The sequence below is a fragment of the Podarcis pityusensis genome (assembly GCF_964106645.2).
Source record: "Podarcis pityusensis genome assembly, chromosome: 2".
NCBI lineage: Eukaryota > Metazoa > Chordata > Lepidosauria > Squamata > Lacertidae > Podarcis > Podarcis pityusensis.
Genome location: NC_138029.1, coordinates 38567606 through 38591422, shown reverse-complemented (window position 1 = coordinate 38591422; position 23817 = coordinate 38567606). Strand labels below are relative to the sequence as shown.

Below are 23817 nucleotides of genomic sequence, written 5' to 3'. Positions count from 1 at the left end.
CAGGATCTGGACTTGCTAGTGAATAGTGCAAACTGTACCCCCTTTGCACGAATAACTGTGTCAAGTGCGCAGATGTTTCCTCATCAGGATCCCTCTTTTTGGGGGGGTTTCCTGCAGTTTGTAAACGAGAAGTGGTTTTCTCTGTTGAGTAAGGCTTTCGCCATGGACATGCATTCTTTTCAGGATGGGTCAGGAAGTCATGTGCTGCTGTCTTATGTTTCCGCAGGCAGCATAAATCTGCGGTGTCAGCTTGTGCCGCCCTAGGCATCTCCATAGGTTCACAGATGGACCACGTTCACAGTTTAGCTCAGCCAAACAGTGGCTGTGTGGAAAGATGTATTATACTTTAATGAGTGTGTGTGTGTGTGTGTTTGGGTGTGTCCATGAGCCTCACTAAAATGTTAGCTTTGCTAGGAAGAGCTAGAATTCAGTGTTTAAAAACTCTGGGCCAATATAATTCTCATCTATTAAAGGTAAAGGTACCCCTGCCTGTACGGGCCAGTCGTGTCCGACTCTAGGGTTGTGTGCTCATCTCGCTGTAGAGGCCGTGAGCCGGCGCCGTCCGAAGACACTTCTGGGTCACGTGGCCAGCGTGACGAAGCTGCAGCTGGTGAGCCGGCACCAGCGCAGCACACGGAAATGCCGTTTACCTTCCTGCTATAAAGCGGTACCTATTTATCTACTTGCGCTTAAGAGTGCTTTCGAACTGCTAGGTGGGCAGGAGCTGGGACCGAACGACGGGAGCTCACCCCGCCGTGGGGATTCTCATCTATTAGACCAACATAATTAGATCTCCTTAATGTTAATCATTAAAATTACAATTCAGAATGACTCCTTTCTGGATGTCGATTTTGATGTCACGCGCATGCGGATCCCGTTCGTATCCAGAGGTACCACTGTATAAAAGAAGGTGGGCAGGCACTGAGGTTCACAGAAGCCAAGCTATATATGGTTTATACCATTGAAAGTCCAGTCCAGACTTCACTTGTGTGAGAGACAATCCTCACATCAAGCTTTTCCCTGGAAGATCTAAAGGCTCAGACCAGAGTGTAATGGGGAAGGCATTTTTCTGGGTATCCTGGTCCCAAATTGTTTAGGGCTTTATATACCAGCAATAAAAACCATGAACATAGCTGGGTCACTGACAAACAACTAATGCAGTTCTTTAAACATAAGGCATGGGTGAGCATCCCTCGGGTCACCACTGAGCACCCTGGCTGATGTGTTCTATACTAGCTGCAGCTTCCGAACTGAGCACAGGGGAAAGCCTACATACAGAGCATTATAGTGGTCTAACTAGGGGGTTGCAAATGTATGGACCACAGTAGTCAGGCTATTCATTTTTTCTTTATATCCCACCTGGACAATCCAACGCGGCACTTATATGGTTCCCAGGCCACCACCCATCCAAGCACTGACCAGAGCTACATAAACCAATCCTGCGTCAAATATTCTCCAAACATATTCACATGGAATTGGGGCATTTGGCAGGGCTGAGACAGTCCCTTGCATCCTCCCCTACATTGAACCTGTCCTCTGGTTTTCACCTCCACTCTCAGCAGCAGTTCTTGTGTCACTTTTCCCTGCTAGTGGCCTCCTCACATTGCTGTGATTGTAATACACTGCCAATGCCTTTGCACCATGCACACAGCTAATCAGAGCTGCCTATGTAGTGGCATCACAAAGTCAATTCAGAGTGAATGTGGAAAGCTATGCTCTCTGTTGAGATGCTGGAGGGAGAGCTGTGGTGCAAACATTCTTGTTCTCAGTCTTGCCCTGAGAAAATGAAGCATTTGTTTATAGGGTGCTGGGGGTGCAGACGGGGAAAGAAGTGTTCATGGACCCCCCCCCCCACTCTTTAGTTCCAAACTAATAAGTACAGCTTGTCCTCTATATGCCAGATCCCACGTCCTCACAGTGCCCATTTGGTCATGTGAGTTTATGTTTCACTTTGTAGCCCTGAACGCAAGCCGGGTCAAGCTGTGTACAAAGGGTTGGCTTGATGTAAGTTCAAGGGAAAAGTTCCCCAGAGAGACAGAAATAGGGGACATGGAAGGCTAGAGAGGCGAGGACTGAACCAAGGGAAGCTTGACAAAGCGGTCCTTGTTTGTCCTGTCTGTGCATGAGGAGCTGTTGGTCAGTGGTACAGACCCTCGCTTTGTGCTCCCCCATCACCTACACAGACATTTGAAAGCTGGCAAAGGAAACGACTTTCCAGAAGCTTCACATCTGGAAAGCCTCTAGAATGGGTCCTTTTGATTTCCAAAGAACAAAAATTGAGGGAAGGGAAGTGCTGAAGTGTTACACACACACACACACACACACACACACACACACACACACACAGAGGCCCCTTGCAGTTCATGCCCTTCCTCTGAGTTTTGACACTGGACACTGGCTGATTACTCACACACAAAGCAGAACAGGCAGTGGGTAATTTCCCCACTTCATCTCGCAGAGGGAGAACAAGTTCGTGACCAGCTCCAGCTTGGGACTTAATTTCTACAAAGGACTTGGCAAAATCACCTATGGTAAGATGACATTATTTGGAGAGGAGCCAGATGCACTGATAAATGTTGATATTTGCAGATATAAATGTTTTACACCCTTCCATTTTGAAGCTTGGCCATAATTATATCTTTGGTCACCTGCATCCTCTTGAGCTTCCCTTTGATGCTGAGCGAGTCTGGGAAGGGCATGGGGAACTTGATGGAATTCCAAGATTGGTCGTTATGTAACTCTTAGTGGTTTGGCTGAAAGAAACCAGAATGTCTGAAGGGGCAGGATATAGCTAATTTTCTTAATCGTTAAAAAGGCTCGCACATAGAAAAAGAAGGCATCTCTCAGAGCAGCTTTAATGAGTGCCTAACGCTTCATCCATTAAATTGTTACAATGCAGCCAGCCAAGCCCAGAGAGGGTAAGCCCTGGCATTTGAAAAAAGAAAACGAAACCGCGAGGTCTTGCTAAATGAAGGTAAGGGAGAAATCCTGAGAGTCTGTGTGTGGGAGAGTGGATTTCTTTTCTTTTTTTTCCATTTTGGGAAAAACACAACCAAATGTTGGGGCGAGTGTATTTATTAACAAGAAGCTGATGATAAAGCAAAAGATCTTCTTGGGCTTCTAGTATGACATTTTGACTGAGAACAGTGAAAAAGTACCAGTTTGTATGTTTTTCTGCAACTGTTATGGCTGCCCAGTACAGCTAGCTGCCACAATTCCATGGACCTTATCTGTATAGGAATAGTATCAGGACAGAATATAAATGTTAAAGTAGTCATAATAATAAGTACGTAAGTGTACCAACACCACATAACATATCCCCTGCAGTGTTTCACTGTGAGCATGAAAACTAAGTACACTACTGGATATTTACATGCAGTAACCTGCACAAGAGCCCACTTCAGGCAAGTAACACAGGAATTGCATGAAAATCTGTACAGTAGATCTACAGTATAGTAGATCTTCACAAAACAAAACAAAAGTGCATGTGGTTTTCGGCACTGGGGTGCCACATCACAGTTCATCCTTCCTTCCAAACTCACTGTATTCATCTCTGCTTGTGTGAATTCATTGTCTGTAGCAAATTACTGTGGGCAGCACCTGTTGGGGTGTGTGTGTGTGTGTGTGTGTATATATATATATATATATATATGTATATATATATGTATATATATAGTATGAATCCAAACTTCAGTAGCAATCTCTGAAACAGAATATTTTCTCTTAGCTGGCTGATGTATAGTTCAGCTATTTGGCAAATATATCAAATGGTTTGCAAATTCTGTGCAATGGCCATACTTCTTTAGTTAGAGCTATTGAATTTTATATTAACAAAGGAGCCTTTTGAATGGCCATACTTCTGCATTGATATTTGGTGTGCTTCTCGAAGAGGAAGGTTACGTTTGGGCAGGCTTACACAACAACTTTTTTTGTGGGCTACAGAAGCAAACAGAGCATGGTTTTTAAGGTGGCATATGTGATTCTCAACCACCCTGTCTAAAAAATAATAATCTGTGATCTCTGCTAGACTGCTTCTAAGAATTAAGCTGCTTTAACAACTGCATGTGAAAATATCATAGCAAATTTATATTCAGCCATCTCAAATCCTTGTAAAATATTATATTTAAGTTCAGGACAAAAGCTAGAATTCTTTTTCTGAGTTCATTTCAAGCAAAAGCATGGCTATTCCCAAGGGAGATGAATGTATCGATGACTAAATGTATATTATACAAAGCTTTCAATACACTCAAGGGAACATATGCCTCAGAACAGAGCTGAGGCTTATTTTCAAAGTCAGGGTTGAATCTGGATCATTTGTGTAGTAGTTTTTTGGGGGCATGTACAACATGTCCTTCCTACATGCTGAGTACCCACAGCCAGCTTCTGAATGTGGGATTAGAAGATAGAGGCTTTCTTGCTCAAAAGAATTTTCACATGCAGTTGAGCCCCAGAACACTTTGCTCTAGACTTTCAGAAGTGTAGCTGATAAATGCATCCAAGAGTAACATTCTTAGGAGGAACCACCCAGTGGAGCAGCATTGCCGCATTGCCTCCTTTCCCCCTGGCAACATGTTGGAAAACAAGAATGTTCAACATGACATGATCACTTACATAGTTGAACCTTCAGCTTATGAGGTGTTGTTTTGTTGCATATTACTGTGGTAGAGAGAAAGAGGAGAGTACACAGGGTTGCTAAGTAGCATATAGTCCAGGGAGAACCCATGTGGTGCCCTCCAGATGTTGTTGGACTACACTACACTGGTCATGCTGGCTAGGGCTGATGGGTGTTGGAGACCAACAAAATCTGGAGGGCACCAGGTTTAGTTTCTACCTTGATTTCTTGCCATCCCAGCTGTTTGCACATTGCTCACTGGATTCCTCCTGGAGCAGAAATCCTTTCCCATGTCAGCTTGGAAGTTGTACACAACTTCAGTAGCAATCTCTGAAACAGAATATTTTCTCTTAGCTGGCTGATGTATAGTTCAGCTATTTGGAACACAGGCACAGCCCCCATATGGTGCTTTTGGGAAATGCATCTTACATATAGATGGAGCTGTGTGCAAGAGAGAGAGAGAGACAGAGACGGACGGAGACGAAGGGAGGGAGGGTGGGTTGGAGGAACTCTCACACACAAGTATTTTGTACAGAAAGCTAGATTGTTCATGGACAGATGTTCACAGATGGGTGCTAACAAAGTACAAAATTGCCATTGCTAAATAAATAGACAAAGATTTATTTTTGGTACTGTAACTCGCCTGCGCTGTAGCTTTTATATTGTTGGATTACACAGATTTTACTACTACATGTTGTCTTGCAGCTTTGTCTGTTCAGCTTGTACAAAGCTAGGATCCTGAGATACAGGACCGTGATCTTGTTGCAGTGGGCTCCAGGTCACAGTGAAAATGTTACAGAGAACAGTTCCTCTCAATTATTTCCCCCTATCCCCACATAAGAAAGTGGGTTTCCCTGTTGTGCAACCCATGGGTCAACCCTACTGCTCCTGTCTTCTGCTGCCCTTGCTAGTCAGTCCTCTGCCAAAGAACACAGTCCTGGTCTACCAGTTGCCTCCAGGTGCCCAAATATTAATTAGTAGGTATTTTTCTCATCGTTGGCCAAGGCTGTCTATTTAACCTCCAGCTATCCTGCTGTGGAGCCTCAAAGTTCTCCCCTAGCAGTTCACACCTTCCTGTTTATAACTGCACCTAGTGGCATTTCCATGTTCAAGATACTTCCTTCATAGAAGAATATACCTCACCTGATGAGTTGTAGCTGGCCAGGTGAACTGACTGCTGAATAGTGCTGTGCTTGAGGTAGCACTGTGCTGAATTTTCGTTAGGGGAGGAGCTGTAGCTTAGTGCAGGGTTTGCCACACTTCGGTCTCCAGCTGTTTTTGGACTACAACTGCCCTCATCCCTAGCTAGCAGGACCAGTGGTCAGAGATGGTGGAAATTGTGGTGCACAAACAGCAGGAGACCCAAGTTTAGGAAACTTGGCTTAGTGGAAGAGGACACACATTGCACACAGAAGGTCCTATGCTGGTGTCTTTTGGTAGTGCTGAGAAAAACTCCTGCCTGGAACCCTGCAGAGCCACTGATAGTCAGTGACAACACTACTGAGCAAGATTGACCAGGACCAGTGGTCTGACTTGGTGATAAGGTGGTTTGATTTTCACTCTCAAAAGTTCTGTGAAGAAAACCTCACCTTCCATTCTTTCATGCATTTGCACTATGCTGACCTCCCCACTGCCTTGCGCCTCCTCCCCTCCCCTTCCTGACAAGTAGCAGAGACTCAGCTGTCAGAAGGTCAGAGAAACGCCACCACCCACCATGCTATTCACTGTTATTTGTTTCTAAACACACAGTTTAGTGACTTGGGCTTACCACATTGCTCAAAGGTCTGTGTGGTGATCCCTAGGACTTCCCTTCAAAATGCCACTGAAGTACAGTGGTACCTCGGGTTATGAACTCCACAAACCCAGAAGTAGGTGTCCTGGGTTGCGAACTTTGCCCCGGGATACGAATGCAATTCCTCTTCCGGGGCCACAGGAGGCCTATGTAGGGAATGCGCGCCTCGGGTTAAGAACGCCTTGGGTTAAGAACGAACTTCCAGAATGAATTAAGTTTGTAACCCGAGGTAGTACTGTAGTTCATTATTACATATGTCTGAGGTGGAGTTTGAGTCTAACAACATCTGGAGCTCCACAGATTCCCCATCCCTGCTGTAGATGGACTGACACGCTGTAGGGCAGCTTCCAGCATACCTGTGTATTCCAGACTGACTGAATAACAGTAACTTCCCAAGCCTAAAGTTTCAGCCTTTTTTTTTTTTTTTAAACCTCTTCCTTTCCCACTTCATCAGTGGAAAGAGTTTTGAAGCTGTCATCTGGGGGTTCATTCTTGAAGGGTGACTAGGTGTTCAGTAGAGTGGTACCTCGGGTTAAGTACTTAATTCGTTCCGGAGGTCCGTACTTAACCTGAAACGGTTCTTAACCTGAAGCACCACTTTAGCTAATGGGGCCTCCTGCTGCTGCCACACTGCCGGAGCACGATTTCTGTTCTCATCCTGAAGCAAAGTTCTTAACCTGAAGCACTATTTCTGGGTTAGTGGAGTCTGTAACCTGAAGTGTATGTAACCTGAAGCGTATGTAACCCGAGGTACCACTGTACTCCCTGCCCTGCCTCCTAGCTGTTGCCAACTTGAAGCAAGGAGAACGAGCCTCTGGTGTTAGTAAAGTGTAGCCGAGGCAGAGAGGCTCAATCATTGCTGGAAGTCGAAGGCCAGAGCTCAAGATTATCAGAGTCCCCACTTACTGCAAGGGGACCCCCAGACAGTGGGATGTAGCCTTGGCAACAGTGAACTACCCAATGGTTTTCTGAATGCCGACTTAGGTGTAGAGACCTGAAAAACACCTGGCAATTGTATGGCGGCATTGTGTGCAGGAACAGCGTTGGCTTGTGTGTGGTGCATACTTTTGCAATGTGTAATGCTGTTATGCTACTATGATAATGAGACTTAAGGGCTTTGGTGTTACCTCTTTGCTGTTCCGTCGTTGACCTACTCATTTGGCAGCTTCTTTCCCTGAGGCATATTGTTGGAGCAGGGCTGCATTACGGCGTACGTCACCCCTGACTGGTCAGAGAAGAGCTCGTTCTAAGATTCCCAGCTGTGTGTACATGGCCAAAAGCTATTCATGTACAGCTGCTTGTCATCGTCTTGGAGCCTTGCCCAGGCTTCTCTCTGCTCTGCACCTTGCTGTTTCTAGCCACTGCGATTGCATAAGGAAGTTTATAGGATGGTGAGCTGGAGATCTAATTGGGTTGCCTCCTCCACCTGGTTCCTGCTAAAACGAGGGCGGTGTAATGAGAGTGTCATTCACATTTGCTCCTTATGACACTCTGTCCCCATGTGACCAGGGCAGAGCATCAAATGTGTAGCTACAAGGCTAGGGTGCGATGGGAATTGTGGGTGTCAGAGACCATTAGCTGAGGCTGTGTGTGTATGTGTACACATCTTTATATATGTACACACAGCCTGCTTGAGATAAGTGGTTCTCCTAATTGCAGTGCTTTGCTTTTATACCATACAAGTTGTTGTTGCTATTTGAATTTATATACCTCCCTATACCCAATGGTCTTAGGGCAGTTCCGGGGGTCTCAGGGTTGTTCAGTGGCATAGTGCTGTTTTCCTCTGAGTTATGGTATCAGCCTTCCCCAACCTGGTGTCCTCCAGATGTTTTGAATAGCAACTTCCATCAGCCCCAACTAGCATGGCCAATTATGAGGGAAGATGGGAGTTGTAATCCAACAACATCTGGAGGGGCACGGGTTGGGGAAGGATAGTGTAAGTATTTGAGTGTGCCTTCTGTTGATGGTTTGCTTACTCCTGCTGCAGCTGTTCTCAGTTCTCACTGCCTCCTCTTCCCCTTCCGTGCTTCTCTGGCCACCATAAAACTCCCTGGTGGCCATTTGAGAAGCCATGCCTCCAGGGTCATTTGCCACAGGATTCCAGAGTGTTGGCTGGACCTAGAGGCAAAATGCCAAACTTAATCTCAAGATTTGATAATTTCCCCCAAAGCTTGGAGCTCTAGAATTTTAAATCCATGTCCTTTATTGCTTCTGCAGGTTTGATCACTGCAAGAAAATTAAAATGGCAAGGTGGAGTCTGGAGTGCTGTTTTGTTTAGGAAGCTTTGGACACACATTTGGTTGATTTGGAGAGGCTTTTATTTTAACATCCCCTTCCAGAAGCCAAAAGGACACCATACCTATGTTGACAGCAAGTTGTATGTTTATAGGACTGAATACCACCAGCCAAGTATACCGTATTTTCCCGTGTATAAGACTAGGGTTTTTTTTAACCAAAAAAAATTAGATTTAAAATTGGGGCTCATCTTATACACAGGTAGTGCTGAGGGGTGTTTTCTTAATTTGGAGTACCCAAAAATAGGGGGCAACTTATACACGGAAAAATACAGCACATTTCACGGGTGATAATGGAATACAGTGGTACCTCAGGTTAAGTACTTAATTCGTTCCGGTGGTCTGTTCTTAACCTGAAACGGTTCTTAACCTGAAGCACCACTTTAGCTAATGGGGCCTCCTGCTGCCGCCGTGCCACAGGAGCACAATTTCTGTTCTCACCCTGAAGCAAAGTTCTTAACCTGAAGCACTATTTCTGGGTTAGCAGAGTCTGTAACCTGAAGCGTATGTAACCTGAGGTACCACTGTAATGGTGGACAATCATAACTGAGGAGCACCATTAGGTTGTGGGAGGAAATTCCATTTGCCATAGTATGTTTTTGCCTTTGCTGATAATTTTCATCATGCTTGTTCTTACAGAGGTGTATTACAGTCAAACCTCAGTTGCTGAATATAATCCGTTCCAGAAGCCTGTTCAGCTTCTGAAATATTCGACAACTGAGCGCGGCTTCTGATTGGTTGCAGGAGCTTTCTGCACTCAAATGGAAACTGCGTTGGATGTTCGGCTTCCAAAAAAAGTTTGAAAACCGGAACACTTACTTCCGGGTTTTCAGTGTTTGGGAGCCAAAATGTTCCAAAATGGAGGCATCCGGGAGCCGAGGTTTGACTGTATAGGTGTTCAGTTGGTGTACTGGTGGCATGTTGTGTTTATAATAATGATTTGTATAACAGCATATCTATATAACAGAATAGCTGTCTGTCTATGAGCCTAGTATGGACACAGAATCTGCTTATATGATTAATTCTCCTTGGAGACAGTGCTCTGTATTTCTGTTTTCCAAAAGTCACATGCAATGATATGTTGGATTGCCAAAGCTACAATACTGGCTCCACGACATTCCACCATCTTCCCTGCCCTGAGGGAATGTCTGTGCTTTACAGAAGACATTTCCCAGGCTGCAGATGGGAAGATAATTGGGGTGTTTGGGTTTTTAGAAGTGTTTGCCTCTCTTATTTCCCATATCTTCCCACCAGGAATAATAAAAGATACCTCAGAATTTCATACTGTACCTGTTTTGTCCAATCTTTTTATCATCCTCTGGAAGCAAGTTTTAACAGGCTTTTTCTGTTGTCCTTTCATCAGAAACCTAGGAAGGTCATTCCTCAAGTCGGAGAAGACGCTCAAAATGGCCACCTCCCACCTGGCTGGCAGAGTTATATGTCTCCCCAGGGGCGAAGGTACTACGTGAACACTTTCACCAATGGTAAGCTTCATTTATGTGATCCTTTTATGCATAAATGTTTATCTCCTCTGAATTCTCTAAAAACTTAAGGCAGCTAATAATTTTTACTGAATTAAAAAAAAATAGCTTGATATTTCTCCAGTTTCTCATTCAGATTCCAATCCTGACACATTTCAGGCCTGGGTTTCTAGTATTTCCTCTTCTGCTCTCAAGTGACCACATAGTCTTAATTTGGATTCTTCAGAACAAAAAGTTCACTTTTGTTCAAGAAGATAACCCCAGGGGATGGAAGTTCATAAAAGTTCAGGAGGATTTAAGCAAGCAACCATCAGCTTGAAATAGCAGTTACTTCTGGGATAGTCAGGACTTGGAGCTGATTTTGATAGATTTTTGCATTCTTGTGGACCGAATGGACATGCTTGCAGTCCCTGGGAACCTTGCCTGGACTGAATAGTGGCACCTTCTCTCCATGCATCTACATTCCTCTGTTCTTTGTAGACATAGGAGCAGTCTGTCCTCTTCCTTGTCCTTCTCCACCACCACCTCCTCCTCCTTCATTTCCATGTCCACCTCCTCCTCCTCCTCCTCAGCCTCCACCCCCATGGTAGATGCATCCACCACTTGGGGGAAATGAGCCAAAACTCCAAAGGAGGGGTGTGGGCGAATGGACCAGAGCCAGGAATTTAGTGGGATAAGTTTTGGTGATACCTTATCCCAGGTTTTTGGAATAAGCAACTTTGGATTCTGACCTGGCATCCACAGTACAAATTAGCAGAATGACAGGCAAATGGGCTCACCTAAATCAAATGTTTCACTTCACTTGGCCCCCAAACCTGGGCCTTGTTAAGGTATGTCTGTGGGAACTTTGAGTGTTGGTATTTCCTCTGGGATGGTGTCTCAACACTGTGGCAGTGCTCTGTGCAAGTTACTTTGAGTGTGTGTGTTTCATTGCTGCCTTTGGGCATGGGTAGGGAATTCATTCCATCCTCAGAAGGGACAAGACTACGGGATGGAATAGCCCTAATCACATGGAATTACCAAATAAATAACATTACGGGCCATGGGCCTGAAATAATCATTAAAAAGTCTGTGGGGCTGTGATGTTTTGCAACCATGGGTGTACTTTTGAAATATGGCCTGCCGCTTTTAAAATAAAGGACGTTTGGAAACTTTGACTTCCCCCAAGCATCAGCGCAGGAAATCCGTAATGCCTTACGTGTCCATTCAGGGGGTTTTCTTTGTGGTTTAGCTAAATCTTCATCAGACCAGAAGTGACTGTCTGACGGCCTGATCCTTTGCTATGGAAATGTGCATCAGACAGAAGCAGGATTTAAAACTGTGTTGCAACAGGATGCAAACCCACCTCACCCACCCACCCCCAACTCTGGTTGGGCTTGTTTGCCACACATTCCATGAAGAATTAATATCGCCCAAATAGTGAGAATTTCTGCTTCAAGCTGTGCCCTTAGCAGCTGCTCCCATTTTCCAAATGTGTAGTGCCTGGGATTGCATCCTACAGGGCGGGAGATGACAGCTAAATTAGGTTTTGAATTTTACAGGAGCCCATGGCAAATTATTTATGTTCAAACAATAAAGCTCTCCTTCTAATTGACAGCTGAGCTTGCATTGTAGCATGTCCCCTTCTCCCCAAACTTTCACAACCAACTAATGTAAAGTAGACGCTCTTGTATTACTTGTATTGAGCCACGTGGTTTCTGCTTCCTTCTTTTTAGAATCAGATACGTAGCCAAATAATCCATTTGTCTTTTGGTGACACCTCACATTCCACAAGGGCTCTGATCTCTTAGCCTAATGCTTTCTAGGCGTTAATGAATTGCAACTTCTGTTCCAGGCTTTTTGTTATTCTTTGTCATCAGACATAGGCGGGCATGGAACCAAAGTTTTGTTTTCGTTTTCGGTAGAAGAGATTTCCTTTTAAGCAAGCAAGTTAAATGTTGTGCTGTAATGTATTTATTTGTTATTCTTACACCCGCCCTTCCTCCTGCTGGAGCTAGGTGTGAGGTAATAGGGTACCTGTCCCAGGTGCAAGCCAGATCGAGAATGAAAAGTAGCCATCAAAGAACATGATGACAGTAATTAGAATTGCATTACGTATGGGACAGCTGCATTTCCTGCACTGCAGGGGGTTGGACTAGATGATCCTCAGGGTCCCTTCCAACTCTGCAATTCTATGATTCCATGATTTTCAGCATGGAAATACTGGATAGATTTTCAGGGCAGTAGAAGAAAAGATGTCACCTTACTTGGAGGCTTAGTGGGGGCAGCTGGACAAGCTGAGCAGCACTGCGGCAGATTCTTATGAATCTTGCTGAACTCAGCAAATCACATTCAGCCCTTGAGTAGTCTTACCTGAGAAGGAGAAAACAGGGGGGATGTGACCCTGACCATCTGCTGCAAATCTGATCGTAACAGTCAGCATTTCTTTCTTTATTTTACTTTTTTGAACAGCAGCTCTGAGCAAGAGCAGCCTACCTGAGCAGTAACAACTAGGGAATTTTATCAGCAGTGCCCTTGAGGGTCTACAAACCTGCCTTAGATATTAGCAAACTTTCATTTCTCCCAGATGACCCTGTATTGCTAGTTATAAACATAGCTAAAGCACTAATGAGTGCAAAGAAGGATTGGTAAATTGGTAATATACACTGAAGGACTGTGTTTAATTCTTTCTCCGATTCTACATTAACTGGCAAAGCCAATGGCCCTTTTCAAATTTGTTTGAATATACTATGAAAACTGAACACAGTTTAATCGAATTGACCTCAGATATATAACAGACCTGCTTCTGATATACCCAGCATCCTTTGATGGGCTTATTGATTGATTCAGAAACTATAAGGCCAGGGCTTAGATTTAAGGTGAGAATTTTATTGGATTTGGGTGCAGCATGGATTCCCACCCCCACCTCACCTGCTCACATTCTTGTGAAGACATCACCTTCTAAGAGGTTATAACCTGTAATTATTATTATTTTTAAAAAAGTGATTCAGTCCGAAATTTAATTGAGACTTTCTGTTTGTGATGAGGAACAGAGAAAATCAAAACTGCAAAGAGCAAACCCCCCTCATCACATTTGATAAAAATTTCTTTGTCAAAGAATTCTGAAACAGAGGTGTTTACATTTGAAACAAAAATCATCAACAGAAAAAAAGAAACACTATGATTTTTGGAATGTGCTGCAACATACACCATTATGAAAGTTCTCAGTTGCCTCCTTCACTCTCACATTTTTTGAGGTAAACTTCTTTTCATTTCATAACAAACGTGTACTGTATTTTCTCCAGATTTCCAATTTCCAGCCATAGCTAGGCATTCCATTTGCCAGTTCGCTGTATATTGACATGAATGCAGGTGCTGAAAGAGGAGAGTGGACAGATTATACATAAAATAAGCTCCATACACATTAGCTGCTTCAGTGATGTCATCCCCCCTCTCCCCGCACGTTGCTCTACACGCCAGAGTGGTGAAGACGTCTTCACCTGATCTGGATTACCTGCTGGGTTTCCCTGCAACTGCAGCCCCCCTGAACTTTTCTTCATGAAGCTTCCATCTGCACATACATAACGGCTATCTCAAAAACCTCAGTTTAACCAAAGTTTATGTTTTCAAATCGCATGGAAGCTGTTTTGAAGGAAAACATCAGACAGGAGTATTCCTCCGGAGACGACAGGATAGATATGGATTGTGGCTAATGTCATGTATACATGGCTCCAGTGTGCTTCCTGAGAACATTTTTTTAATGAAACTTGAACTATTGGGGTGTGTTTTTTTAATATAGATTTTAATGAGGAAAAGCAAGTTGGGGTTCCCAGCAATATCAAATTGATACTTTCTCTCCCACACCTGTCCTCTCTCCTCTGTTTCCCCGTTATGAGTTCCTGTAGATTAAAACTTAAAAGTTTGGCAAACTAAGCCAGGAATTCAACAAACACCCACTGCATGGTAGCAACTTGCAGATTTACCTTTACCATGTGACCAAGTGGAGAGCTTTTGGCCCCACATTTAATGGTATCCAGGAACCAATCCAGGGAATTTTACTCTCCTGTGGCCAGAGACTATGGACCACTAGCTCTCCATGAGGCTTGAGCTGTCACTTAGTAAATATTCACATGAGTTCACTATGAAAATATGCATATTATAAAGATCTGGAGTGTGTATGGCCATGTTGTTAGGATTTTGCCTCCCTCTCCCCCAAACCTTTTTAAAAGGGTAACACCTATTTTTATTATGAACAGCCAATGTAAAGGTCATGGAAAACCAATAGCATATATATTATTGACTGGAAAAATCGAGTTTTGTAGGGAGGAGAGCTTGAAGCAGAATTGTAAAGTTGGGTGTTGCTTTAAAGGGGTCTTTTCGAAAGGTGGAGTCATTAAAAATGGTGCTAGGAGTGTTCTGAAAAGTGCTTTCAATTGATTTAACCCAGGGCGGTCCAATGTCTCAGAACCAAGTGGACTCCAGGAGGACTTAGACACAGAACCCAGAGGCTGCACATTATATCAGAGTGGCCCACAGAGTAATTCTGGTAATGCATTTGATCTTGCTGTTCACAGCAAGCCCTGCGAGACATCCTGCCTTTCCTCTGCATTCTAATCACGCAGTGACCAAAATAATAAAATGAAACCTCTGAAAAGAACAGAAAAAGCTCCCATAACTTGGTGGAGGAGCGGCCTCTGCTAGTGTGAAGGGAGTGGGATAGGGCTGCTGCTAAAAGACCCCCATGAATAGCGGGTGCAGCTAGGCTACTGGTGTGGCTGCCCAAGCAGGCTCTGTGGCTTGCACCCGCTCGTGACCCTGCCATCCCAGGTGAGCTTAGAGGGCCAGCAGGGGGAGGACTGGCATGTTTGGCCTTACAGGGGCTGAGGGATGCACACCAAGCACCTGTCTAATCTAAGTTTATTTCCTACTGAGGGTATGGGGTATGTTTGCACACTCCTAGTTCCTCCCTTAGGCATTGAGAAGAGAGGGTTTTTTTGACTGAGGGTTAAAGGCTGGAGCTGTCCCTCACAGCAGGCAGCGGGTGTTTAAAATGATTGAAAAAGGAAATAATTGAATGCATTTTTTTCTGTTCCTTGTTAATCCAAGGTTGTTTCAAACTTGGCAGTGAAGAATGGACTGTAGCCTCTCCTTTGACACAAGATATAAATCCAAATGGATGAAATATACCGAATTGCTTGTCTTCCATAAAACCTTATCCAAACAGGATATATTTCTCTTTCATTTCCTTTTATATACAAAAGCAGTGAAGTCAACTACTAAAAATCCCTTTGTTTCTAATACATTGTTCTGTCGTTTTGGAGCATAATGGTAAGCATTGGGCCTGAACTGCCTTGGGTATCTCGCAGTCTCCAACAGTGGGCTCTTTGCAAGCCTTGTGTCCCATTACTGGGAGAGGACACTCTTCTCAGAGATGTCTCAGGGTTTCTGGTGGCCTGGTCGCCTGGCCTAGCTTATTGCTGGTGGCATTTAGTCGTTTAGAAAATCAGTAGCTGTCAGCCATGTTTTGTCCTTCTTGGAGGAGAGTAATTGTAGCCTTTTAGGTAAATTGCCATGTGGCTTTTGTGTAGTGTTCAAAACATAGCAGAACCTGCCTATTGTGGGGAGAAAAGTCAACACTATCCTGTCAGCTGTCCCCAGCGCACAAAAAATCCTGATAATCTCCCATTCATGTTTAGTGTCTTGGTCATACATGCTATTGCTTTCTTGTTAATCTCACAGTCTGGTGGGCATCTCTGATGGTTCATATGATCAAGTTGTCCCCCCCCCCCTTCCCTACAAGGAAGGATGGTGTTTGTTCTCTTCAGTGGAAGGCTGCGGTACCAATTCTTGATTTGTTCTTTTAAAAAGCAAAGCTATGGAGAACTTAGAATAACTCCTCCTGGTGAAATTCCCATAGATAAATGTGTTGTGATCTCAAGGCCCGCCTTAGCATGACCTTCCCCCAAAGCTGGAATGTACCAGCTCTTTAAGCATTTCATGCCTGCAGGATTGGCCCACCTCTGTTTCAAGATGTTAGGCTGACAAAGCTCCCATGGAATTCTGATTGTGCAACATATGCAGGGTGGTGGCTCCAGGTGTCTGTAGAAGAAAAGGTTGCTTGCAACAAGCCGGAAGGGCCATTCTGCCGCAGCTTGTGAAAAAGCTCCTGTTAAAGTAGGCCCTGTGAAGAGCCAAGATAAAGTCTCCTCTACATCCCAGGTACCGAACATTTTGGAGTGAATCCAGTGTTAGTCCTACTGAGTCCTACTGAGAGGAGTGTCATTGAGTAACTTGAGTATATTGATTTTGGTAGGTCTGATTTCATTATAGTTCAATCTGTGTACAAATTACTGGTTTAAAACACAGTGAGGGGGTTTGTTCTTATCTCATGTTTCAAGTCAAATTTGCCCATCACTGTACACACCAGCAAGGGTTGATGTGTACTGAAGTCACCCGCTGTATGTGTATACCAGTGGGAGAGACTGGACAGTGATATCTTCGTCTGATAAGAATTGGTCATCTGATAAGAAATCTGGATGGAAAGGAAACTTTCACAGATGAGACTTGAATAAGGAAACAGTGCTCAAGTTGCATTGTGGCTGGCTTGAGGGAAACTGCATTAGAACGCAGTATTTTACCAGAAACTACAGGATTGCTCTGGATCCTGGGTAATGTCATGTGCACATGGTTTCAAAAACGGAGCCAGAGTGAACAGTACTGTAATGTGTACACAGCCCTAATTGGATGAACCTTTTGTCTCTCATAAGTATATTACAGAGTATTAGGGAGGGAAAACACCCAAGGTTTCTGTAATGGAGAGTCAAAGTTGAACTCAAGAATTCAAGTTCTTGCGGGAACTGTGAGACGCTTCCCCCTTCTATGATAAAAGTGCCCACCATGCACCTAGTGAATCTTGAACAGTTTGGGAGGAAGGGACATAGCTGCCCTCCAACTTCCATCTTTGCTATGTTCTTCCTTAATGCTTACATGCAAACACACAGGAGATCCCATACATATGGCAGAAGCGGATTGTCTCAACTTCTGTTCTCCCACCTCACTTTTAATTTACTTCTCAGAAACAGAAATTGGAAAGATTTTCTAGAACTGGTCTTGCTGTGCCACTGAAGTTGATCCTGGACTGTCCTTGTTCCATAGACAAGGGAGGGTAAACTGGGAAGATACCTTGTTTCTGACAGTGCCATCTCTGAGTAGATGTGACATAACTTCAGAAGCTGTTGCCATAATGAACACTGTCTTTGTTCCAGTTCACTATGAGGAGCCTGTAACAGTCTTCCTTTTTAATTTTCAAGAGTCATGTATTTCCCTGCCTCTCCCTAGTGCTTTCTGGCAGTTGTTACATTTGACTGTAATCTATGTGGGAGGGTTGTGTCTGGTATTCCACTATTCTCCAGCATGGTGCCCTTCAATTTTTTGGGCTACAACTGCCCAGCCAGCACAGGGGCTGTGTTGGCAGGGGATGATGGGAGTTGTAGTCCGAAACCCTCAGCCACAAGGCTAAGATAGCTATTGTGTTCTCTTTGAATATTTCCTCAGCCATGACCACTCTTAAGGTCCTAGTGTGTCTAATTTGTTTGGGCAAAATAGATCATCCCCATATTTACAAAATATGGCAGTATTCAAATAGAATCTTTCACTATACTGGAATTTCAGGAACTAAATATCTCTGGGCTTGTTCAGATTGCGAAAGCTCATGTTGTGAGCAAATCGAGATTGACGTGTGCGTAACACAGTGGCAGGAATGAATATAGGAAGAGTTTGTCTGAGACGGAGTTTAGATACTTGATGATCAGTGCTGATGTCTGGATTCAAAGGCAACTTATTCCAGCGTATGTGAATTGTATACAAGGGAGAGAAGCAAGGTAAGCTCAGTGGAGAAGTTAGCTCTTCTCCCCCTCCTCCCTTCCATTGTGTGTTGTTGTTTTTTATGCCTTGACCATTAAGTGGAAGAAACAATTGGACAAGTATCATTGGTTGTTTCATAGATCAGTTTCAGTACGGAGTATCTTTTGTACATCACTTAATAGCCTGAAGTGAATAAGTGTAAATTAGTGGCTGGTGTTGTATGCAGTGTTCTTGGAATCTAATCAGCAGTTTTTGTTTGTTTGTTTGAATGGGCACAGTGATTTCCAAAGTAGATGCAGTGAAAGGATTTGTAATGTACCTTGAAATTTTTTGCTATAATTGTTGGAGGCAGCAATTATGCTTAGTTCTGTGGAGTGGGAAAGACCATTCTTCCTTGGCAATACAATGGTACCTCGGGTTACATACGCTTCAGGTTACATACGCTTCAGGTTACATACTTTTCAGGATACACACTCCGCTAACCTAGAAATAGTGCTTCAGGTTAAGAACTTTGCTTCAGGATAAGAACAGAAATCAGGCTCCAGCGGTGTGGTGGCAGCAGGAGGCCCCATTAGCTAACTGTTAAGAACAGTTTCAGGTTAAGTACGGACCTCCGGAATGAATTAAGTACTTAACCTGAGGTACCACTGTATATTTGCAGTGATATGGTGATGAGGTGGATAGCAAGATGCACAGGAGTCCCTGATACAGACTATATTGTGTCTAATAGGGGTGGTGGTAGTATCCCTGTTGCCTCCCAAACACTGTCCTATGTCTGAACCTAGGGCTGGACAGAGAGAAGGGTGGGACCCCAGGGGAGCTATCCTGGTGTTTTTTTTTTAAAGAGGACTATCCTGCAGTTGCAAGAAGCATGCCTACCCAGTCCTCTGGGAATGGACTAGGAATAATAATATCTTTCTTTGATGCAAGAGTGAATTGAGCATCCAATTTTAAACTGGGAGGAAAAAACTTGTGTACTGGGTATCAAGGGTTTTGGAAGTGCTTAAAATCCACAGAAAGAGAATCTGTATAGTGCCCTAAAAGTTCTTTGCCAATATTTATGTTGCCCTGTGAAAATCTGCTTGTCTTGCTCAAGGGGATTCTGTTAACTTAATGATGGGGAAGGCTGCAAATGGAAAATTTTCTTAGTAAGACACTGATGTTTTGAAAACTGGTACAATGCCACTGGCTGCAGTGTAAACGCTGCATTGAGGTGATGAGCTTACATAACCTTCATATTTCACCTCCCCTTAAACTGCCATTGAAAATGCTGTGTATGTTGGATATTAGTTAGGGCTGAGCTGCAGTGCACCTCCACTCACAGGTGGAGAGAAGTGGGGGCATGTTGGCAGTTCTGGGGGTGGGGGCTGCAACAATCACTGGTGTTGGTAGTGTGTTTCCTCACGACCACTGGCTGGCAGCTGCCATTTGCGCTGCCCCCCTCGTCTTGCCTACATCACGAAATAGCATTGTTCTGAGGAGAAAAACGGGGCCCACAGTATTTTCACAGAACTCCTCTCAGAATGAGGTTGCCTCACCTTTCTCTGTCCCAATCTCCCAAAAATCCAAGCCAAGAGTTCTTGTGGAAGGACTTTTGACTCAATTATGTCAACTGGCAAGCTGTAGTTGCAACAGCCCTTTCAGTGTGGTGTAGTGGTTAAGAGTGGTAGTCTTGTAATCTGGTAAACCAGGTTCGCGTCGCCGCTCTTCCAACATGCAGCTGCTGGGTGACCTTGAGCCAGTCACACTTCTCTGAAGTCTCTCAGTCTCACTCACCTCACAGAGTGTTTGTTGTGGGGAAGGAAGGGAAAGGAGATTGTTATCCGCTTTGAGACTCCTTCGGGTACTGATAAAGTGGGATATCAAATCCCAACTCCTCCTCCTCTTCTTCTTTCAAGCCAGGTGAACTTCTGTAAGCAGCACTTGTTCAGGGTCCTCCAAGCCATTGTTTGGATGATGGTTTGAATGCTGTCAATAAGTTTACCCCAGTTCTTAAAAAAACAAAAAACTCTTAAAAAAAAAAACCTTTCCTAACTTGGTTGGGAAATGCCTTCTTGTCCGTGACTCCCTTATGAAGAAAGGTTGCAGTGAGTAAGAGATTACATTATATAAATTTATAACATTATTCATGACATAGAGGAAGTGGACAGAGAAAAGTTTTTCTTCCTCTCTAATAACACTAAAGCTTGTAGACATCCAGTGAACTGGATGCTGAAAGATTCGGGACAGATTAAAGGAAGTATTTATTCACACAGTGCATAGTTAACCTTTGGAACTCATTCCCACAGAGACAGTGATGGCCACCAACTTGAGTGGCTTTAAAAGAGGATTCGATGAATTCATGGAGGAGAAGGCTATTGATCACTGCTAGCCATGGTTGCTGTGCTCTGCCTGCACAGCTGGAGGCAGTAATGCTTCTGAATATCAGTTGCTGGAAACTTCAGGAGGGGGAGAGTGCTCAGATCCTGCTTGCAGGTTTCCCACAGGCATCTGGTTGGCCACTGTGAGAACAGGATGCTGGACTAGATAGGGCATTGGGTTGATCCAGCTGGCTTTTCTTGTGTTCTTAATGTTTCCTCTGCTTCAAAGCGGTACCGCTTGTTCCATAGAAATATGGTCCCCAGTAGGCTATTCACAAATTCCATACAGATGCTATAAATCAATCAGCTTAACTAGATGCTAGTCATTGCCAGCTCAGTGTGTGATAGCCCTTTATTTTTCAGTCATGGGGAATCTTTTAAAGAGTGCTTCAAGGTGTTGCTGAAAATATCCCTCAATTAATTTACTTGAGTTGTACTTTGTGGGTTTAAAATACGCTTTTCGTTGTTTACCTCATCCTGTACCCCTTGATTCAGGCAATATGTTCTTAAGATTTGCAAAGGCATACGTGATGGGTTATGCTATGAGATTTATTTCATATCTGGATCAAGATTCAAATTGTTTATTTTAACATGCAAAGAAATTGGCCATCTTGCTTGTTTTGAGCTGGGGCTTCATATTTGCTATTGGGTTGCATTTGTGTGTCTCCACAAGGGGTATCTATTTTCCCACCAGATGTGCTGGGCAGAGCATGGGAGTTCATGTTATGACCGATCAGCTTGTGCCAGCCGTCACTGCTGTTAAACAGTACCATGAAACTACATCACCCTTGCCACCCCATGAATTAGTTCAGACAAATGCTGGTGGCAAAAGCTGATCTAGCCACTCTCCTTGTTGAGACTCCCCCAGCACAGAAATCTGAAGTAAAACATCAGATTTCAGATGAAAACAGAGGTGGCTTAACTGTATGTTGTATGACTTGTATGTGTGTGCTTGGAAGAGAAAGTACCTCTGCTTTCTCCTTGAATTAACCTCTTCTCTTGTGTACAGGAAGTTAATGGTTAATTAGGCTACTTTAAACTCATGTCTGAGTCAGTCCCCAAGCATCCAAAATACCAGTTAAAACCGTTTCAGAAATGCAGCGTAGCTGTGTTTTGCCACCACTGTTGTGTGTGAGATTATTTTTTTTTTGACCTTACGCAATTTAGGAAATTAACTGGTTAAAGTGTACTTTTTATGACCAATGTGTTGGGAAGCTGGCTAAGGTTTCCAATTGTGTGGGCGGTGTATTCAGCTGGAAGGCATTTGTCAGCCTGTGAAGGGCTTTCCTGCTGTTGTTGCTGATGCAATACAGCTGTGATCCTTTTCTCTTTTCAGTTGAGGAACAAGCCCTCCAGAGACCTCATCCATTCCACTTTAGATGAATTTGCATTTTTCCTGCCACTGCCAAAGATCTCTCATATTGCCGTCTGAGGTCTGGTTTACCGGATGCTTCTTTTAGCTCCGTTTGAGTCAGACAAGCAGGGGCGACACATTCTGTTCTTGCCACTCGCAGAGCATCTGCAACTCTTTTCCGAAACTGGAAAGTGGTATTCACAGTATGTGTGTGACCTGAGGAAGTATCTAATCCACGTCAACTGCTCACTCTGGAAAGACCACACTCACTGTGCTGAATCAAGAGTGACTAACTCAAGTCCATGCTTGCCGTAGGGATTCTCCAGATGCCAAATTTCCTCCCCCCGAAACAAAGTTCTGCTGTCCTGTGCCTTGGCTGCTAAACTAACCTCCCACCCTCCACCCCAAAAAGTACCTGGCTGGAGGCCACCAGGTTGGCCAAGGCTGCTCTTGGCTCATGCAGCCCTTCCCTAACCAGAATAGTTTCCCATTACCAACTTCCAAAAGCAACGGTCATGATTGCTAGGTAATGAAATACTAATGCCTGCAACAACTTATTAAAACTCTTGCTTTTTTTTTCATTGACATCTTTTCCTTATTTTCTACATTTTACATAATTGTTCCCTTTGTAAGGCCACCTTTCCAGGGACTGGGTGGTTTCTTCCTGGAACAAGTGAGGAATACCTAAGGGTGAACAAATTAGCCATTATTTGTGGCCATGCGCTTCACTGCGTCCTTTTGCACACATAGGAGAGAGACGATTCATGCTCTCATTTCATGCCAGACAATGGGTTAGGTCAGAGAAGAAGGAGGGAGGGAGGGAGGGAGGGAGGGAGGGGAACTCTGTGCTTCTGACCGCCCTCCAACCTGGCATGAAGTAAAAGAACAACACCGTTCCTACTTCTCTTAGTCCTCCAAGGGACTTTGCCTATTCAATCCCTCTTTCCACCCACTCATGTAAACATAATTTGGTACAGATTGTTGTTTTGGAGGCTTGTAAGCGAGTCTGCATTTTCCTGTTGACTGCTTAATGTTTGCATTGTACATTTCTGGGGAGTGTCTGCTTTTGTTTAATGGTTTGTCTTTGGGTCTGATTTAGTCTGGAGAATCATATTGCAAGAGGCCCTGCTGCTGTCTACTAGGAACACAACAGGGTGTTTCCCTTACAAAACCCTGTTGCATAAACTCATGATGTTCCAGATGTTGTAACCTGTTGGTAAGAGTTCCGTCCCCCCCACACTCCAAATTCAGTGCCTCACTCTTCAAAAGCAGGCTTTTCTTTCTACCGATTTTGCAGAATGCCACAGTAAAATGCTGCTTCCTATTGCAATGGGTTCTCTTATTTTATTTTTCAGCGTGGCCTTGGTGCAGAGCTTTGACAGTACCAGCCATCTGTTTTAGGAGAGAGGTACAGTGGTACCTCGGGATGCGAATGGGATCCGTTCCGGAGCCCCGTTTGCACCCTGAATAGAACGTAAGGCATGTCTGCGCGTGCGCAGGTCACGTTTTGCCGCTTCCGCACATGCGTGTGATGTCATTTTTAGCGTCTGCGCATGCGCAAGTGGCAAAACCTGGAATTAACGCGCCCCGTTACTTCAACCCAAAGTATGACATGCTTCAACCCGAACCATGACTGTAGCTGGATTAAATCTACACCCTTTCCAAATACATGATTGGCACTGTCAAACTTGGCTGTCTCAAGCGTATCTCCAAATGGACTCTATTGAATAGAGCTTCATATGACACAAACTAGCAAGAGGGATGCTGTGCATTGGCTGCTCTGTATGGGGATCCTGCAAAAGGAACTGCATGCACGGCAGAGGCTTGGACTAGGTGACCCTCAGGGTCCCTTCCAACTCTGCAATTCTTTGATTCTATAATTTAAAACCCTTTTCCCCATACTGTATGATGTTGCATGGAAGTCTTCTAGATCTTCCTTATAATACCAAGCTTCATCCCTTCCACTTTCTGCCCTCTCCTCACCTAAAGAAAATGCCCAAGCCTGCTTTCATCTTAAATATTAATTCTTTCCAGTTTCAAATGGTATTAGGCATCCTGTAGCTAAAGTCTGGGTTGAGTTCT

The 23817-nt window shown here is 44.1% G+C and overlaps 1 protein-coding gene across 5 annotated transcripts in view; it reads left to right on the top strand.

Annotated features, from left to right (window-relative positions):
• GAS7 (growth arrest specific 7) overlaps positions 1-23817 on the top strand; it is a 133554-nt gene that overhangs the window by 48712 nt on the left and 61025 nt on the right. For 3 of the 5 annotated variants that reach the window (XM_080993884.1, XM_080993885.1, XM_080993886.1), the window contains exon 2: positions 10062-10182. In XM_080993884.1, coding sequence (XP_080850010.1) covers positions 10062-10182 — 121 coding nt within the window. Of the gene's footprint in view, positions 1-2418; positions 2532-2953; positions 2975-10061; positions 10183-23817 lie in introns of those variants that run through there. The other 2 variants (XM_080993888.1, XM_080993887.1) reach the window with 2 other exon arrangements.